This window comes from Pithys albifrons, chromosome 21 (genome assembly GCF_047495875.1).
Source record: "Pithys albifrons albifrons isolate INPA30051 chromosome 21, PitAlb_v1, whole genome shotgun sequence".
Taxonomy (NCBI): domain Eukaryota; kingdom Metazoa; phylum Chordata; class Aves; order Passeriformes; family Thamnophilidae; genus Pithys; species Pithys albifrons.
Genome location: NC_092478.1, coordinates 6,626,847 through 6,647,020, shown reverse-complemented (window position 1 = coordinate 6,647,020; position 20,174 = coordinate 6,626,847). Strand labels below are relative to the sequence as shown.

The 20,174-nt window shown below is 42.2% G+C and overlaps 1 protein-coding gene across 6 annotated transcripts in view; it reads right to left on the bottom strand.

Annotated features, from left to right (window-relative positions):
* The window catches only part of SYNRG (synergin gamma), a 41,302-nt gene that overhangs the window by 18,274 nt on the left and 2,854 nt on the right, over positions 1-20,174 (bottom strand). For 2 of the 6 annotated variants that reach the window (XM_071574974.1, XM_071574975.1), the window contains exons 2-15: positions 18,353-18,393; positions 16,921-17,039; positions 14,311-14,441; positions 13,917-14,022; positions 13,208-13,319; positions 11,762-12,061; positions 10,835-11,059; positions 9,097-9,174; positions 8,186-8,382; positions 7,301-7,567; positions 6,375-6,511; positions 3,742-3,860; positions 3,507-3,569; positions 680-1,630 (exon numbers count right to left, since the gene is read on the bottom strand). In XM_071574974.1, the coding sequence (XP_071431075.1) occupies positions 680-1,630; positions 3,507-3,569; positions 3,742-3,860; positions 6,375-6,511; positions 7,301-7,567; positions 8,186-8,382; positions 9,097-9,174; positions 10,835-11,059; positions 11,762-12,061; positions 13,208-13,319; positions 13,917-14,022; positions 14,311-14,441; positions 16,921-17,039; positions 18,353-18,393 (2,846 nt within the window). The remainder of the gene's footprint in view (positions 1-679; positions 1,631-3,506; positions 3,570-3,741; positions 3,861-6,374; positions 6,512-7,300; positions 7,568-8,185; positions 8,383-9,096; positions 9,175-10,834; positions 11,060-11,761; positions 12,062-13,207; positions 13,320-13,916; positions 14,023-14,310; positions 14,442-16,920; positions 17,040-18,352; positions 18,394-20,174) is intronic. The other 4 variants (XM_071574979.1, XM_071574980.1, XM_071574977.1 and 1 more) reach the window with 3 other exon arrangements.

The window sequence follows — 20,174 nt, the reverse complement described above, 5'->3', positions numbered from 1 at the left end:
AAAGGGAAATTCAAAAAGGTGGAAACCTGGTAAGGATAAAGTAAAAGTCCCACGGTTTAAATTTAGGTCCAAGAGTTCCCAATCACGAGACCAGCACTTAGAGCCCCTTGGCACAAAGATTCCTATGAGGGATTTAACACTAAAAGGTCTATGAAATACTATACCTGCAGTCCTGCAAAATCTTGGCTACACTGATTGAACCCCGCCATAACGGGAATACACCAGTTATGGTGATTTAGTCAGCTCCTCATTAACAGCTCAAATTAGTGTTCTGCTGACCCTTGGGAAAGTGCTGAGTGGGGGAAGCCCCCGAGCCAAATGCTTTGAGGAAACCAAGATTAAAGTGAGACTCTGCCATCATCTTGCTGAGAGAAATGGAATGACATTGTTTGCATTAGAACATTTTCCACTCAAGTCCCTTAAGTGCCAAGAGCAAACAGGTACCAGTTTGATGTTGTCAAATCTCAAAAATAAACTGGCCTGGAGTTCAAGCTGTTCTATTTATAGTCTTCTAAGACAAACACTAATTACTGCCCTCCTGAGGGGCCGTTGGCTGGAGGGGACACACACTGAGGGTCTTCCACTACTGAAAGACAAGTGCATAATACTGTAATTGAGCACAGAGAACACCGAAACCTCCACCACCTCTGCTACCAGAGCAATCTAACCAGTTCCTCACCTGCTGCTGGTGGATGCTGGCCACTAACTGTTGGCAAATCCAAAGAGCTATCAGACATGACATGCTTAAGATCTCCTCCCACATCAGCCAGTTTCATGTCAAACTGAACAGACAGCGCGTCTTCGGAATCCTCCTTGCCCACGCTGCTGCCACCGATGGACGGCAGATCCAGGGATTTCACCGAAGCAGAGTCTTCTTTGGCCTGCTTGAAAGCTGCCACTTTGTCCACCAGGGACTTATCCACACTGCTCCCCGTGGAAGAAAACTTGTTAGAGTGGAAGTCAGCAAAATCATCATCGCTCTTCACAGAGGAGAGCGCGCTGTCCTTCGCCTCCTCAAAGCCACCTCCGGAACTTTCCAGGGACAGCTGTTTGAAGATGTCGTATTTGGTGGGCGTAGCAGTGGTGGCAGAACTCTGCCCACCCTTCCCTGTGCTGCCAGAAGAGCCAGCCTGAGGAACAGGACTGGCCTCCAGCTTAAGTGCATTGTATTTGTCATCCAATTTTTGTTCAGAAAACCCACCGCTGTTGTTGAAAGCCATAAAATCTGCAAAGTCATCTTGTCCACTGGCTGATGCACCGTTAGAAAATTCCCCAAAAAGGTTGAACTCTCCAAAGTCATCAGCTAAGCTTGAAGTTTTGCTGGGTGCTGGTTGGGCAGTGGTGGATGGAAGGGGAGGTGGGGGAAAGGAGCCTGGTTTTGAGGTGTTAAATGCAGGTGGAAAGGATGGCTGCTTGTTTTCTCCAGGAGAGGAAAAGAGATCCAAGTCTGCCAGATTCAAAGGGGTCTTGGCTTGTGTTTGCTGTTTTGGCTGAGCAGGCAGAGGAGGGAAGGGTGCAGGGAAGGTTTTGTCTTTTGGGGGTGGCTCTAACGGTGAGATACTGTCAGCGGTTTTAAAATCTGTGAAACCATCATCGACTCCTGCAGGCTTGAACTCTGCAAGGTTATCTCCTGGGAATAAAAACAGGAGAAAACAGCAGTAAAACACTGCAGTAACAAACACATCATACTCACACCATGCAAGCAAGCAAATTATTTCATGCAATGTCAGAAGTTTTTACGCAAACTATTTAAATTAAAGACCTCAGGATGCACATAGAACTGCAAACTCAACTTCCATGAACCACACCAAGTGTCAAGGTCAGCAATTCTAATTTTCATTCCAGCAAACACTTAATTCTTGAAGTCACATTACATTCCCTCTACACTGAGTTAATATCAAACCACACCACAACCAACAGTTTCAAAAGGGGATCAATACTGTATTATTCAGCCTTCACTCAAGTTCTTTTCCCCACCTCATCCTTCTTGTGTTTGCCAAGCAATGAATGTAATTTGGACTTTCACTTATACCAACACAGTATTTGCTTCCTTACAGAAACAATCCCTCCCTTCCTCCCTCTGAAATATTGAAGTTTCCTCATGGAGCATCTGCAGAAGGTTTAGATAAAAACCCTGGTGATGGGCTGGTAGGGGAACATGGAAGAGGCCAACCCAGTGTTCCTGGGTACTTCTGGAAAAACTCACTTCCATAAGGCAGCCAGCCTGTCCCACTGGGAATACTGGGGAACCCAAAGAGTGGGAGAGACAAAGCCCCAACAGAAAAGGGCTTTAAAATCTTCCAATCAATCCTGTTTTCCCTCTGCCAGATTCACTTGAACATCCACAGTGACAAGTGATCAGAACTTTGGTAAATGGAACATAACCAGGCCCCTTTCAGTTTCTGCCAAGGCCAATTCCAGTTTTATTCAGAGCCTGGGACAGACTTTCACAGGAAAGTGAGTACAGTTAATCACGAGGGCTGACCTCCAGCTCAGCTCCCTGGTGAATGCAAGCTCGTGCTATATAAGGATTGTAATTTAAACCTGGTTAAACATTAGCTAACAATGTTTTCATTGAATTTACATTGAATATTTTGGTGTACTAATTTTCTAAGTTTCTTCCTGTTCATACACGAATATTTTTTTTATAAAGCAATTTCTTTTGAACAGGAAAATGTTGACTTGTTTAACCCATTCACCAGCATGTACATACTTGGACTACTTGTAATTTTAAAGTAATGATGCTTACTTTAAGACAAGTGTCCCATAAACAGATTTTTTTCTATTTTAAAAGGACACCATTGACATTTAATTGTTTAGCTACAACACAGTGTCATACTTTGAATTAAACTGAATTTTAACCAAACATTTAAGAGAATACTCTTCATAATGGTAGGAAAGGACCACAACTACCCCTGACCTATTCTTCCATTCTCTGTCCCCTCCCAACTAATTCATTTGGCTCAGCAACAATATTCCTGAAATTGCTACTCACTGACCAAAACTACAAGAGCACAGCAAACTAAACTTACTGATGAATTGCAAAGTTTTCCATTAGAAATGTAAGCTGGTGAAAGGGTTAAGAGTGGTCAGACCTGGACAGTAGGCAAATACAGTAATTTTCTACATTTTAGAACATGTACAGAATAAGTTAAAATGTTATTTTATTTCATTGCAAGCGTTAAATCCTCAAGAGGTTCTGAGCATGAGAACCTCACAAAACATTACAGGAGTTTCAGAAACATGTGACTCCTTATTAAAACAAATTCCAACCATACCATTACTTTAAAATAAGACTCAGGAGCACCCAGAAGAAATTCCATCTTCCAGAAATACAATTAGCAGGTTGCTCCAATAGGATCTATTTTTTTCAGGACACATCCTGCTAAGTCACTTAGAGGAGCAGAAGTACCATGATTTTAGAGTTCCAGCAATGGAAATTCTGTAGCTCATACAGAGAAATGCTAAAAGTTATGATGAAAATATGTTAAACCCCCAGTGCTTACCTAAGTATTTGCTCTCTGCTGGCTGCTCCAATTCCCGGAAAGCGCTGTACTTGTCCCCACCATCTGGAGAGTAGGAGAAATGAAATACAGTTACACAGAGATATTATGAATTCACAGAGTAAATTTTATATTACATGCTCTAGTTTTAAAATAGCAATATTTTATCAAAGTCAAGAAAAGATATATGAAATACTACAATAAAATGCTGATAGTGGTTGTGTATTTGTCCTTTTACCTCCAAAAGCAGCTGCACTCTCAGAAGGCTTCTCAGCTGCCATTCCTTTAAACACAGCGTATTTATCAGCTGGTGAGAGCGGCTTATTCCCAGGGAGTGGCATTAGTAAAGAAGGAACACTAAAACCAAAAGAGATAAAAGTTCCTTAATTTATCCATAAGAAATCTACATTTCCAGGGTTTATTTAAAGAAGCCTCTTACTGTGGCTACACAATTTGATCACAAACCTGAGCTCATGCCCTAATGAGTGTTTAGTCCAGAACCTGATGTAAATGACCTCAGCTGGGTGAATTCCCAAGTTTATCTCAGCTCATCATATTTTTTCAGGCCAGAAGTCAACTTGCACCAATCTTGATTTTAATTTCTATCAAATATGACCAAAATATCCCAGAACTTTACACCACAGGAATTCACATCCCAGGAGAGAACAAGCACACAGACATATCCCAGGAAGCACTGCTGGTTAACTGATCACTTTTGAAAATTCTCCCTGACAGAACTAGACACAGTGAAGATTTTGACAGTTCCATACTTACTTAATTCTGGTTATATTTCACTACATACTGCAAAATTAAGAGAATAAAGTGGGACCAAAGTTAAAAATGAAAGGAGAACTTGGAATTTATGTCAGTGCCAATCAGTGAGTTTAGGTAGGTATCTAGTCAGCAACATAAGGATTAGTCCACAGTTCCACAGTCAGGTCTTTTTGCATAAACACACTCTACTTTTTTACAGTAAAACTGCCATAACAACCTAACACCATGTTAGCAACTGCTGGAAGCTTTAGGAGCTGTTCTGGGAGAGCTTAGCTTGCCCTCCACACAAGCCCCCTTATCAGACCTTGGCAGCTCTACACAACAACATCCTTTACATATGAATGATGCATTTTACCTCTAGTTTGTGTCATTCACATTGAAAACCTGAATGAATTTCTACGCTGTTCTTCAGCCAGGAGCAAGAATCTTTCCAGAGCCATTTAAATCTCCTTATCAGCAGCCTACAAGCAACACACAAACACTTGCACACACGTGTTGATGCTGGGCTGTGGTGCTTGCAGGCAGACAGTGCAATGGCAAAAAAATAGAGCTTATGGTAATATAATTAAATTTCCCATCTCTGCAAAGCAGGCTATTAGATATGCAATCTTGGCAAATGGAATGGTTAATCAGCTGTACTCCACAGATGGCTTTTTTTTCAAATAAAGCTCCATAAGCAATTAGATTATAGCTCATTGTAACATTTTGTTCCAAACTGAATGCTTTCCCAACCGAATAAAGAGAACTGCTGCAGTGAAAAAGGAACACCATTTTTGAAATCTTTCTATGATCCTCTACTTCCCACTGTGCAATTCACACAGTTTTCTGCCAAAACTTTCAGTAACAGATTCGCTTTATTTGCAAAATGACATCTAATGTAAGATATACTTAAAACAGCATCTTCAGATCCATGTGACATTGACTGATATTCCTGGAATTGTTGAAGGCCAGCTTGGAGCAACCTGGTCTAGTGGAAGGTGTCCCTGCCCATGGCAGGGAGCTGGAATGAGATGCTGTTTAAGGGGCCCTCCAATCCAAACCATCCCAGGATTTTATGACATCAGCAAAATTAAATTTGTTACACAGAAATAATTTGTCGGTGTAACAGAACAATTTGGTTGAGCTTCCCCATTTGATGTCATTGTTGAAGAAGAACCTGGTAATCAGTGCTCACATGGAAATCATAGTTCTGTTTGTAACTAAGAACAGTCAGTTCATACACAGAAAATGTGTCTGTCTACAATTAGACACCTGGGAGGTGCATTAACATTTGCCATGTGCAGTTAAAAGAAAGAATGCTGAAATTTGGCAGTCTTTGTAGACTTTGAAAGATTTATTGTAAACTTTCAAAGGGAGGAAATACGCTTATTTTGTTATTGAAAATTTGCCTGATCTGGAATTACATCTTGCCAGTCTCCTGTAAGGAAAAGCCAGGATTTCTGGAGTCTGAATGAGGTTTCAATTGAGATTTATAGTCAGGTATCAAAAGTTTAAGCACTGGCCAAAGAAATGACAAAAATAATAACCCCTCTGTCTACTGGAGTCCTCAGGTATTTAAGAGTACAAACTTGTGTTCTTCACATGAATTTTGGGGTTCATATTGAGGAACTGAAGAAAGACCTTCATTTCAGCAAATGGTTTCTATCAACTCCAAGAAACACTTTTCTGCTTTGGAGGGGTCCTACTTCTAATGGAAGTGCACAACACTTGAAGCAGAACTCCTCTGTCCCAGGGTATTTTTCCTGAACAGCTTGATGTAAGATCTTTCCCTGGATGCACAGTGTGAAGTAACTTTCAATTGCCTGTGCAGGACTATAAATCCCTGAAAACCCACGCCCAAACCTCGTAAACCCAATTGACCTCAGCACGATGACTGGAATGCTAAAGAAAGATCAACCACCCATGGCACGTCAAATGCCATTTTTGATTCAGGAAGTCTAATTGTAGCTGTAACAACCTTCAAAAGAAACTGTCAGAGTAGAAGTCAGGTGACAGACAAAAATTACAGGCTAGAAAGGTCCCCACAAAAGAGCAAAACATTTCATTTCTTAAAAGAGCTCTAAAATATTGCAGGGGTGGAAAACAAAGATCTGATACCTGCTCCGGTGCTGTGAACTGGCTGTTTTGGAGGAACCAGCTGCATCCCCTTGGAAATCAGTGAAAGAATCATCTAGTGAGCCAGACTTTGAAGCATCTTGAAACTCCTGGAAGTCATCATCTTCTGGTTTTACTACCTGAATTGCAAACAAGTAAATGTCTATGCTGTTGGCTTGTGCCGTTGTCATACAGCATGAAAGCAGCTCAGAGCAGTGTGATTAAGAACAAAAAAAAGAAAAAGAAAAAGAACCTTTCAACATTAGCATGGCCAGTATTTCCACTCTGCCTGCACCTAATCCAACTCAAACACACACCAGGTGTAGAGGGTGACAGGGAGCAAGCACAAAGAACAGGTGAATAAAGAACTCCTTTCACAGTAAATGTGTCATTGATCATAGCCATTCATCCTTTACCACAGGCAAATACTAACAACTTAAATCAATCAATAATTTAAAATGAATCATACAGGAAAAGCACTGTGAGAGATACTATCTGAAGGATGAACCACATTTGCAAACACCAAAATTTGTCCCCCACCCCATGATTTACCTTCGTAAACAACGGGTTTTCAGAGTTTTCAGCTGCTTCTGGAAACTCTCATTTTACCAGCTATTAGAGTCTGTTGTGTAGTTTAAGCTAAAATTCTGGTTTATGTGCATTACAAAATCCTAACTACAGCTAAAACCCTCTTTGTAACAGAGAGTACTTTTGTACCTCCCCTAACACCATTGAAAAGAAACTGAAAAAATAAAAGATGATCTTCGTGGCACAACTTCATGTTTTCAGACACCACCTGCCAGATTTCACCTCTGTTTTTTGTTATTTAGTCAAAGCCCGTAGTCACTACCTAAGTTGGAAAGCGCCAGGCTAATTCCCTTTCCCGGGAAGGGAAAGGAAGGGAAGGAGGGTTTTCCAGGTGAGCTCACCTGGCTGGGTGGGTAGGAGGGCAGGAATGCTCCAGAAGGCTGTGCTGCAGCTCCTCCTGCCGCAGGTGCTGGAATGCCCATGCCCATCACGGGGGGCCCAATGCCGAGGGGCACGGAGGGCACGGAGGGCACAGAGCCTGGAGGGGCGGCTGGCAGCAGTGGGGGCTGGCTCACCGTGGGCAGTGCCACAGGGAACCCGGACAGAGTGGGAACAGGCGCGGCGGGAAACTGGTTTAACATGTCAGGACTCACTGCAGGAATTCCTCTCTGCAAAAGCAACAAGCAGACAACCAGTTACACAGTTACAGTTACATTGACAACACCACATATTGCGTTCTCAGTTCAAGCTTCCAGCTTGTAGTACTGAAGGAAAAGAGCAGAGTACTGGCCAAGCTTCCAGTAAAGCTTCCAAATCCACATCATTAAGAGCCCAGGTAAGTAAATCATAATCAAGTGTAAGTGAACACAGAATCACAGAATCATTTAGGTTGGAAAAGAACTCCAAGATCATCAAGTCTAACCTGTGACCAATTGCCACCTTGTCACCCAGTGAAAGGGATACAGGAACTATATAGTTTAAGGAGAACAGGTATGAATACAAGAGGAGGAAACAGGCAGTATTTTATATTAAAAGTACATATTTATGTGTTTGGTAAGTACATCTAAGAACTTCCACTGACACTAAAGAAGTACTTGAAATGTAAGTGATGAAATTGATAAAATTATAATCCCACTGAAGTTACAAGGGCAGTTTCTCCCCTAGATTTCACCAGCAGCAGTACCTTACTCGAGGTGTGGAAATACCAGCCACTGGTGCCAGCACACAGCCCCTGGCAGGCCCGTTAGGGACCTGCCCCGTGCCCTGAGGCCCGATGTGAGCGGTACCTGAGTGACGGCGATCATGGCCAGCACAGCGTAGAGCTCCTCCTTGGTGAGCTTCCCGGGGGTGGTGCGGTTGGCTAAAGCCCAGATCTGCCCCAGAGTCTCCCTGGGCAGTCCAGATGACATCAGTATGGGGTAGAGTTTGGCTGTATCTATTCCAGCAGGAGTCAAAGTGGTTTCTAAGATTTTCTTATACAACTCTGTTGTGAGGGAGTCAGTGTTAGAGAGTGACAGGTGCTCTTTTCAAATAAATTTAATATTGCCTTTCTATTTTGTCTCAAACTCAACATTATATCAAATTAATAGCACTCAGTGTAAGGTAAGGCAACAGCAACCTGGTATTGTGTTGTATCATCATGTTTCATCCAAAAGCATTATTGGATCATCTTTACAGATCAGTTTAACACAAGCAAAGAAATATTTTACATAAAATATACTTAGTGCTCCATTTCAAACCACATTTCTTTACTGAAATTGCAGGATAACCCATATAAAAAGATAGTCCCAACAGCTTTATGTATTTAAACCTCAGTGCAATCAATATTTACTACAGCATTTCATTTACTCTTCACTGTGTTATTTACACATAAAAGATAAATAGCCTTCAGAAATGAGCCTGCCTAATTACAAGACATGCCAAAAAACAGAATACCCATGAAAGCAGCATTATCAGCAATGCAACCTCTACTGGGATAAGCTGCTGTCATAAATGTTTAATCTAGAATTTGTTAACATGCTTGAATAAAACCCATACTTCTTCAAATGCAGATAAAGCCACCATAAATATACAATGTATCAAAGATACAGGATTCATTTGATGACTGAATAACCCTTTGATCAATAAATGGCCACACAAGCAGAGGTACATTTGCACCTTACACTGCCCACCTGGCTAAATGCCCCGTCTTGCTTACCTGGGACCAAGCTGTCATTGTAAATCCAAGGAGGCATCATTTGCTGAATTGGGTCCTGGGAAGGGAACACTCCAACTCCTAAATGTATTCCAATCAGCAAGAAAAAAAGTTGCATTAGGATATACACAGCATAATGATCTTAGAGAACAGACCATGGCTGGTCAGCATCATTCAGCATTTCAGGCAAAGATTTCAGATAGGAATCACTGTGCTCAGAGGAAAAACAGACACTGCGGGAATATGTATTTCGAAATAATAACTAGAATTATTTGGCAGTTACAGAAGAAAACAGTAATATATGTAATGAAATAAGGAGCTCCTTACAAGCCTTCCTCTTAATGTCCAGTTGTACAGAAGCACAAGTCTCACTGTCTTACAGTTTCACAGCAGCAGTTCTGTGTCCCATCACATTTAGCTTCCCATCAACTACCTGCTATTAGGGCTATTTGTGGAAAAAATAAATCCATACATACCATAAGAACCACCATGATCCACCAGAACATCCTCACCCAGGAAAACCACAAACAGCCTATTTGACTGAACCCCAGGGAGATCATATTCCACAAACACATATCCATTGCTCCTGGTCTTCAGCTCCAGAGGACATCACAGTCCACTTCACTACTTCAGGCTTTTATAACATGACCTGCCGCAGTTCACTCCCTGAAAATTGCTTATTTCCTTCTCTGCTGTGTGGACTCTTCACCTCAGTCTCCCTCAGCAGATTTTATGCTCATCTTGTATGGTGCTCCAACAAAAATCAGTCAGTTCAGATTTCATTGTCTTTCCCAGTGCCCTTGGACCTCCTCATCTTCCACATGGATTCACTCCTGACTGCAGTCTAATTTCTAATCATCCCACAACTCCAAACACATTTTAACATAAGCAATTCCTTCCATTTCACCAGTCAAGTAAAATAAATTTGCTACCTCCTGAGGACTCACTATTCTTCAGCTTTAACCCCTCTTCCACACTCTTCTTCATCCCACTAACTATTGCTTCTCAACCTTGAACCTCTCTGATAAAATTCAGCCCCCTAAAAATCAAGTGAAGTGACAAGGAATTCTCAGGCATATTTAGCTGATTGGTAGGAAAGCCTTACACAAAACTTTGATCACACCCAAGTGAGGACAGGTCTGCCATTACCAGTTATATGATAATGCAGCATAAACACCTGTTCCTCACAAAGTACTTGAGCTCATCCTTAACAACCCTGGGAACTATTCTAGTTTTCATCTAGTCCAGCTTTTAAATTTGCATCCTTAAAGCCCAGACAGTTTCAGACATAACAGATATGAGCACCAAATTGTCTGGGAAACAAGTATTAACTAGCTAGGAGTTTTAATCTAGCAAGATCTTATCCTCTCAAGGTCAAAAATTTAAAACCCACCATGACATTGCCCATCTTTAGCAATAAATTTCTTTAAATACTTAAAAAATCAGTCTTTAGAGAGCACTTTTTTTTTTACCCAAGGAAGGACAGAATATTTTAAAGCAGCAAACCTGATTAAACAAACATGTTAAAGGTGATTACAGCAATAAATTCACAAGGAGAGAGTTCAGAGCAAAATCATGGTAGTTACACTGTGAGCAAGGAGCAGGAGGCACTGACACATTTTTCAAGCAGGCGTTCAGAGCAAAATTGCGCAGGGTTGGCCTCAGAATTAGTGAACTGAGCGTTAGTGATCAAGCAGCATCTCATTAGATTTAAATTCTGTCAAATGTTTTGATTGCTCACCACACTCTTCAACTGCTCTGTTTTGTTCTGAAGCCTTGTGCATCTCTGCAGCAGTGGGACCACTTTCATGTTGACCTACACCATCCCAGTCACTGCTGGTTAGACTGGGACGAGCTTGGCTTGCACCCGAGGCTTTGTGCCCAACTTCGGATGTTTTAAGTTTGGTTTGCTCTTGTTCAGATTCATTTGAGCCATTAGCTAAGGCTTTCTCCTCCAAGGAAGAGCCTGAATAAACAGCAGGAGGAATTATTTATATTTTGTTATTAATCATCCAGACTGCAATTCCACACTTTTCAAAGGAAAAGTACTTTTGGTATCACTGGTGGGTTAGAGATGAGTATTGTCCCAGCTCAGACCAACAGCACCACCCTCTTCAAATATTTTTATAGTCCCATCCTGTCCTTTACTTACCACATACACAACAAATCCAACCAAAAAAAGGCAACAAAGAGAAGGAAGACATGCAACTATTCCCTGTAGTAGGACTACTGTTGTGTTATCAGTAGCAGAAGTGCCCAATACCTACTTACATCTCCAAAATTCTTCACATTCATCTCACCAACAACCCTTCAGCCTCCAAGGGAGGAAGCACAAAAGTGCTCCACAGTAGCACAACAGTTATTTTTTTATACCACCATCTCCACTGTGTCTTTTTCTACCACACAGACTTGAGGGAACACAAGATTTAATTCACCTAAGATCAGGCATATGTATATACAGCAACACTTGGATCCACACGTGCCTTGCTTTTACAGCACAATTCCAAGGGAAGGAAGAAGAGGACCAAAATGATTTGTTCCCATGGTTTTGTACTTAATTGTCTACTTATTACTTCTACCAGCCAAGCTGAAAAAAACCCCAACAAAATAAGTAAAGACTCTGTGTAGCTCAGAAGGTGACATGTAAAAAAAGATATATTCAAGTTACCTGTTTTATGGATATTGGGTGAAGGTGCAGAGGTAGGAAAATAAGGGACCTGCCCAGTTGTACCATGCAGAGTGGATAACACTGGAGGCTGAGCTGGAGGGAGAGGTTGGAGCACAGCCTTTTCTGAAAGCAGCTGCCCAGCCTCAGTGGCAGGATGGAAAGGCTGGAAAGGCTGAGAGGTGGGTTGAGGCACCAGTTTGGGGATTTCAACAGGCCCTTGTATAAAGTCACTAAATTCTTCATCATCAGGAAAAGCAGAATGGGAAACAGATACAGCGGAATGGGATGGTGTGGGATGATCTGTAAATGGAATGAACACACAATGCAAAGTGATGAGGAAAAAGGTTTGTGGGTAGGAAGGTGGGGACAGTGGCAAACACTAGGAACACACAGCAAATGGGCATGGGGAAACAGTGCTGGATGAGTTTTATGATAGTTGTGAAGGTTGGTTTTGTCTGCATAACAAACACAAGGTAAAACTGAGCAGCCACGTCCAGCCACGCATCTTCTCTCCAAGATTTTTAGGATGTAAACACTCTGAAACTTGGTTCTTAACCCTGGCTATGAAAATATTCTTTGTTTTAAACAGACAGGGTTAAAACAAATCCAGAGGAAATATTTCGAACTGGACATAATGAGGTCTGTACAGGGGGACATTGTCCCTCAAAGGAATGTTTTATCCACAGAAACTCAGTAATATATCACAGGATATAAAAGAAATGTCTGCTCATGTAGACAATTTTCTGCTTGATCCCTTCCAGTCAACACCCATTTTAACAAAACTGCTGTAGGACAGGCAAACCTACAGATAAGGGCAAGTTGTCAGAAACCACCTGTAACTTCAAAATTATCAAAAGTGAATCCACAGCAGAGACAACGGTTTTGCAGAGGAAAAAGCTTGTCTAGATAAGCTTTGTTCCAGGCTAGACACTAAAAAATATATTCTACAGCCCATAAGAAATCTTTAGCAGCAATTGTTCCAAGTGTAATTACTGAGAAGGGAACAGAGGCTTGGTCTGACCATGCCCAATGACACCCCAGTCAGCTGTGACACCCCACTCAAGTCTTTATACAATGTTTTGACCATTTTTAGTACTTTAATAGCTCTTCTCATCTTCAAAAGCACTCTGCAAAACATTAATTAATGCTTTGACTAGAAAAGAACAAACGCATTATCAATTTCCTTGATGTTTCACATTAAGCACAGCACATTAAGCTTTCTTTTAAACATTTCAAGTCTTTTAATAAAGGCTGATATCTAATATTTCACTCTCATACTCTGACCAAGAAAACAGTTGCTAGAATGGCACTTGATTTTACAAAACAGTTAAACCACTCACTGAAATTAATTAATTAACAATTCCACTTCTTGGAATTAGTTCTCCCTGCTGAGGATTTCAAATGCTGGAGTTTTATTTTCAGTTGGAAGATGAGGAAATTACAAACCTGGCTTTTTTGGATGTGATGCTGGTGTTGGGTGCATTTTAGCATCTCTAGAAAAACCATCTAAATTTCCTTTAATGGCTTCCAAGGCATCATCTCTGCTTTTTTCACCTGTCTGAAACACCACAGAAAACATCTTGAAAAATTCACAGAACAGTTCAGTTTTCTTTCAATACCCCATTTCTTCAGTATTGAAATTAGCGACACTTGCTGTTAGATTAAGCACTTCTTTCTCCAGTACTGCCCTCCTGAAATGTAACAAAACTCCCAGATTTAGAAAGCATTTATTTTACAGAGTACACCAACAGTATTTCTCAGTCTTTACACAAAGCTTTATGCACAAGAAAAACATAAACCTTACTCAGCTGTTTGTATTCCTGCAGGTAAGAGCTTTTGGGCTCATTTTAAGTGTCCAAAACTTTGGACAAAGTTAACAAACAAGCAACTAAACATTCTCTTTTCTGGAAACTCAGTATGTTCACAAATGCTACACACCAGGTTGGTTTATTTTCCAGAAGCTGATTTCATTTTCAACATCAGACTGTTTCCATTACACCAAGAGTGTGTAAAAAACTTCCAGATGCTTTTCAAAATGTAATCTGGTGCCTTGTGTAAGCACCCCACTGATTTTCTTGTTGAAAGAGACCATCCCACTAAAAGCCTTAAAAAAATACCTGTAGAAAGTAACATTCCACTTATTATCAGGACATACCTTCGGTTTCACACTGCTCAGGAGTCTCAGCTTTTGTTTCTGCTCTTCAAACTGCCGCCGTTTTCTTTCCTCTTCTAAGAATTTCTGCTGGTGTTCAAACCTCTTCCTGAAGGAAAATAATTTTAAAAAAATCAAAAAATAATTTTAACAACAATTTTCATGGCAAGTTTCTACTTGATTCTTCCACTTCTTCTGTCTCAAATTCACATGCCTTGTGTACATGTTCCTACTTCTTACCACTCCTGGACAACCCCTACAAATTTTATAGATGGTCTTCAAAGGCAACGGAATATCCAACAATATTCTACAGCCCTAAACGGACACTGCTCCAGAGAAACTACATTTTCCCCTTAAAAAAACCAAATTTCCCAAGAGTCAGTAAAGTGCCACTTACTGCTGTTCCTCTGCAAACTGCTTTTGCATGTCAGGGGTGTACTGGGGGGTGGCTGGGCGCATTCCCAGGAAAGATGCCTGTCCCATGTATGGCATTCCAGCTGCTGGCATCGCCCCCAAGGGCATGCCACCCTGCAACAACAAAAGGAAGACAACCTCAATGCATTTTTTTTCAAATCCAGGATTTATTTTCATAGAAAAGGCCAAACTACTGGCAATTCCATCCTGTGAAACTGCAAACTGGGCCAAGCTCATAAACTGAGAGTTGGGAAGAGTTGGGTGAGCCGTGTCCGAGCACAGAGCAGCTGCCCCGAGCTGGATGAGCCGTGTCCGAGCACGGAGCAGCTGCCCCGAGCTGGATGAGCCGTGTCCGAGCACGGAGCAGCTGCCCCGAGCTGGATGAGCCGTGTCCGAGCACGGAGCAGCTGCCCCGAGCTGGATGAGCCGTGTCCGAGCACGGAGCAGCAGCCCCGACCTGGATGAGCCGTGTCCGAGCACAGAGCAGCAGCCCCGACCTGGATGAGCCGTGTCCGAGCACGGAGCAGCTGCCCCGAGCTGGATGAGCCGTGTCCCGAGCACGGAGCAGCTGCCCCGAACCACGCGCTGGTCCCTCAGTAGGTGGCACTCTTCCTCTCCATAAGGAGTTACAATCCTTAAAGCATTTGGGAAAACAGGATGGTCAAAAATCGGGATTTCAAATCCATACAACATATCCCAAGAGTAGAAAGGCTACAGCCACCCTAGATCACCCAGTACCACGCTCTGGGGTTTTCTTGGGATTTTTGTTTCCTATTCCAAGTGACTCCATAATACTTTAAAATTCCCTGCTGGAGGGCACACTCCTACCAACCGTGGATGGTGGAAAACAGTGATTACCCAAACACAGCTTATCCAGGGAACCAAGGGAGGTAGACAATATATGACAAGAGCAGAGAGGAACCTTGTCTGAATAAACTGTATCAAAAACATTTGATGGGAAATATATTCTGGGACACTTAGGGCAGCAAAGCTGCCTAATAGCGAAGGAGCCAGAAAATAATTTACTTTTCTTACCATTCATTTTGCATTTGGTCTCAGAACACGTAAGAAGAAAACAAAAGCTGTTTATTATTTTTAGACCAGGTCTCATAAAAACATCTTCCTACTATAAATTTCACAAAAATAAGGTAATAAATTCCAGGTGGGGGTGGGAAGGAAGTGTAAGGACATGGCAAAACACTATAAATTGAATTTGTGAGACAGCAATTTGGCTATAACGCCACCCAAAACAATAAATTTCAGCAAAGTGCAAATTCGTATATAAGCACATACGGTATTAAATAGAAAACAAAGGATTACAAGAGAGAAAACATAGTATGAGCTGCTCATATTTCATTCTTATTCCTCAATTAACAACAGCAGCACTAAAGACAAAGTTACTTCAAGGAAAAAGAAGAATGAGACTGAAACCCAGAAAGTTGGAAAAATTGGAAAATCAGTCACGTGAGGAAATTGAAGAGATTCCTCCTCCCTAGAACAAGGTATTTAAAAGTAAAGTTTATGATTTATCACCTACACTCAGGAAATTCAATGCTGTTAATTCCAGCATTTGAGTTATAAAGGGATGAAACAATTCAGTGAAGTGGTCATGATCCATCAGCCTGTGCACACAGTCATTCCTCAGCAGCTTAGAAAGGTCTCATTTAAAATACTACGTGACACACCACCATCAAACCAAAGGAGAGAAGAAAAAGCACAAAGAGAAACTAAAAATGCAGCAGAGAGCCATTGTGGGAGGTTTGAATTCTGGTTACTGAACAGTTCCCTACCATTACTAACCCCACCTGGGTGTAGGTGGCATCTGGGAGCTTTTCAACACATTGCTGATGCTTTTGTTTCCTTCCCTGCTCAGACCAGGCTTCTCTAATCACACTCGGGTGTCACAACACATACAGTGACATCGAAGTTCAGATTCTGACATCTCTGAGTGGGCTAAAACCTCCCAGTTACCTTAAATATTACTGATGCTGTCCTTGCACTACACCCTCATCTCTTCGACTCTACAACAGTGAGTAATGTGTGCCAAACTCCCCCACTCTATGCAGATCCCAAGAAAACCTGGAGAAATCTTTAAATTATCAGAAATATATTCAAAGGGAATACTACAAAACAGGATGTCCCACGACAGACTAATAACCATGCTTCAGTTTCCACCCAAGTTCCAACTCTCATCCCCAGTGCAGCTGGGAGAGGACCAAGGCATCAGCTGTCAACCCCAGCCAAGCACCAAAGCAACTCGTGTTTTTGGAGAGGGACTTTTCACAAGGGCATGTGGTGATAAGACTGGGGGCAATGGCCTTAAACTGATAGAGAGCAGGTTTAGATGGGATATTAGGAAGAAATTCTTCCCTGTGAGGGTGGGGGAGGCCCTGGCACAGGTTGCCCAGAGAAGCTGTGGCTGCCCCATCACTGGAAGTGCTCAAGGCCAGGTTGGACAGGGCTTGGAGCAACCTGGTCTAATAGAAGATGTCCCTTTCTGTAGCAGGTGTTGGAACTGGGTGATCTTTAACATCCCTTCCAGCCCAAACCACTCTGAGACTGTGATTTTAGTCCACGTGTCATTGTCAGGCACCTGCATGGTCATGGGTCCAGGAGGCATCTGAGAACCATAATTCATTCCCATCATCCCTGGCATATTGGTCTGCATGACAGGAACCATTGGAAATCCTTGCTGTTGCATAGGAATCATCCCTGTAATGAAACATTAAACATGGTGAGAGTCCAGTTAGTGTTAAAGCTTTCCCCCATCCCTGCCTCCCTAATTTCTTTTTGGTTTCTTGTTGTTTACTAAAGCAGCAAAGGAAAGGAAGAAACTCTGAGTCTTGCTGGACTGCTTAAAAATAAAAAGAATAAAATTTACTACACTGCAGGCAGCCACAGAATTTCCTTAGTTTAGACACTGGTCAGTCTGAAGGGGAAAATGTTCTTTCACAGTAACTAAGCTGATGAATTCTCCCACCATCCTAAGGATTCTCCATGGGCTCCTTCCCATGTGATTTCTAGAAGGGTCATTTCCAATTAACAAGATTTAATTAACCAGGTTGACTGGTGCTGATAATTCCCATTTCTCCTGAAAGGGAAAATTTACAAACTAGCAGCTTTTGAAGATAAAGCATGGAAAATTAAGTCACCCTTGCAACTCTGGTCTGGCTGGATAACTTGTCTGTAACTTAATTAGTCTACTGTAGGTAATTAGTCCACTAAATATCTTAGAATGGTAACAGTATGTGTCAGTAAAAGCTAAAATTCCACAAAATTGGACAAATCAAGCTGGAATGCAGCTGGATAAAGCCAAGTGGATCATGGTTCAGTATTTTCCTATCTTGGGAGACAACACACATTTGTTACCAGCACACCATGAGATAATTATAACTGTGCACAACTGAACATCACAAGGAAAAACACTCCAGGAGGGAGTGACACAGGCAGGATCATCCATAAAACAGTCCCTGAGATTTTTATGTGAAAACTCTCCATTTTCCCAAGTCTTCTCTGTACTTTCCACTAATTAAACAGACAGACTGCATCAGGAATGAGAACAAAGGTAATTTAAGGCTGAGGCTCTCCTATTGTATTAGTACTTTCCACACAGGTTGTGACTCTTGTCCCAGGGTCTTGCTGTGCTTTGTAAATATTTACCAGGTCTTGCAACACCCACACAATATGAGTATACACAGCTGGGAGGTGAAGCAGAAAGAGGTGAAATACCACACTCAAAATAGCATAAAAAATCTTAAAGGCAAATTCAGGTTAAAAAGGGAGATGTAGTTTTCCTAGACCTTTAATCTGGATTCTTGTGACACTGCTTCAACAACACACAGGAAGTTTCATCACTAGACAGTCAGCTTACCAAAGCTGAATTCTAGGGAAAAACCAGCTTGGATTGAACAGGAGTTCAATTAATAAATACACTTCTGAGCATCACTTTGGAACTGGTTTAAGTAGTTAAATGTATCTAAACAAAGTAAAGAACTTTGTGATCAAACTGTGAAGTTGGCACATACCTTGAGGGGGGCCTAAACCACCTGCAACAGGAAACATGAAGCTGTGGGAGGAAAACAAGAGCATGTTAAAGTGTCTTTTTGTGCAAATATAAATGATTGAAAATCCACCATCACCAGGAGCTCCTCAACTTCTGGTTGGCACTTTCACCTGCTCCTGCAGGTCTCACAGACCCCAATCTCACCACAGGCAAAAGGTCCTCCCTCACTGGGATCCCCCCAAAAGCACTGGAGAGTCCCCCCAGCACCGTCAGCACTGCCACAGGCTGGAGAGCCAAGAAAAACAGATCTTATCCACCCAGCAGTACTGAAATGGCTTCGACTCATCAACATCACCCACAGGAGTTTCGGCACCCACGCAGGTTGGGAACAGGTCAGTTTGTTGGTGTAGGCCAAGCACAGAATGAATAAGCATCTCCTCTTGCAAGAGTCTGACTCAGCAGGACCACTGACTGCACCAGACAACAGTTCTCAGCTCCTTGGGAACAGTTTTCATGAAAGAAACTACCCATGGAACCCTCACTTCTACCTTTACACTAAGTATCACAAAATATTGGAGTTTCTGTTCTCTCAGTTATCTAATTACAACAGAAATAGCACTTTGGAGAAAATATTCATGCATGTATCAAGGGTCAAGTGCACCTGAAGGAAGAAGCATTAAAATTTCAACTGAAATCCTAATGGAAACAGCTATCCCTTGCTTTCAAACAGCTGCCAAATAGCAAAAAAGGATCTAGTTTAAAATTCTCACTTGCAAGCAACTTGCAGCAACCCACATCAGCAGCAATTTCCCAAACAAGAACCTCACTCAGGGTCCCAGGCAGTTATTACATCAAAGTACCAGGGAAAAGAAACACACTTAGAGATATTCAATGCTCAACTCCGAGGGTGGATGTAAAAGGAACTGTTAAAGAGTACAGGAGAAAATGCCATCAGAAATGGCTGCAGGAAGTTCTGAAAGTCAACCTGGTTTATAAATATAAAAGAGCTGTGTAATATGAGCACTAGGATAAAATAAGGAACTTAAATTATGCATTCATCCAGGAGCAAATTGCACCTACCCACTACACAGACAGCAGGTCACACGGTCACCAAGACAACCCATTCACTCTTCATCCTCCAATCAGGATCTTCTTCATCCTGAAGCTTCTTCTTTAGCCCTGACCACCATGTGTTGTGCTGATTTCCCCTTCCACAACTAACACACACCTGTGCTTTCCAACAGGTCCTGTCCTGCCATCCTCAATCCCCAGCATTTTGGGGTTCTCCCTCTGAAGCACAGAGCAGACTCACAGTCCAGAGAAGAGCAACGAGGCTGGAGAAGGGACTGGAGCACAAGTGCTGTGGGGAGAGGCTGAGGGAGCTGGGGGTGTTTAGCCTCAAGAAGAGGAGGCTCAGAGGTGACCTCAGCACTGTCTGGAACTCCCTGAAGGGAAGTTCTGGCCAGGTGGGGGTTGGTCTCTTCTCCCAGGCACTCAGCAATAGGACAAGGGGGCACGATGGGCTCAAGCTCTGCCAGGGGAAATTGAAGTTGGAGAGCAGAAAAAAATTCTTTGCAGAGAGAGTGCTCAGGCATTGGAATGGGCTGCCCAGAGAGGGGGTGGATTCCCCATCCCTGGAGGTTTTTAAACTGAGATTGGCCGTGGCACTGAGTGCCATGATCTGGTAAAGGGACTGGAGTTGGACCAAGGGTTGGACTTGATGATCTCAGAGGTCTTTTCCAACCCCGTCGATTCTATGATTCTACCTCATCCCCAAACACATGCAGGGCTCAGTTCACACCAAGCCAAGGTCTGTTCAGCTGAGCAGCATTCAATTCAGTCAC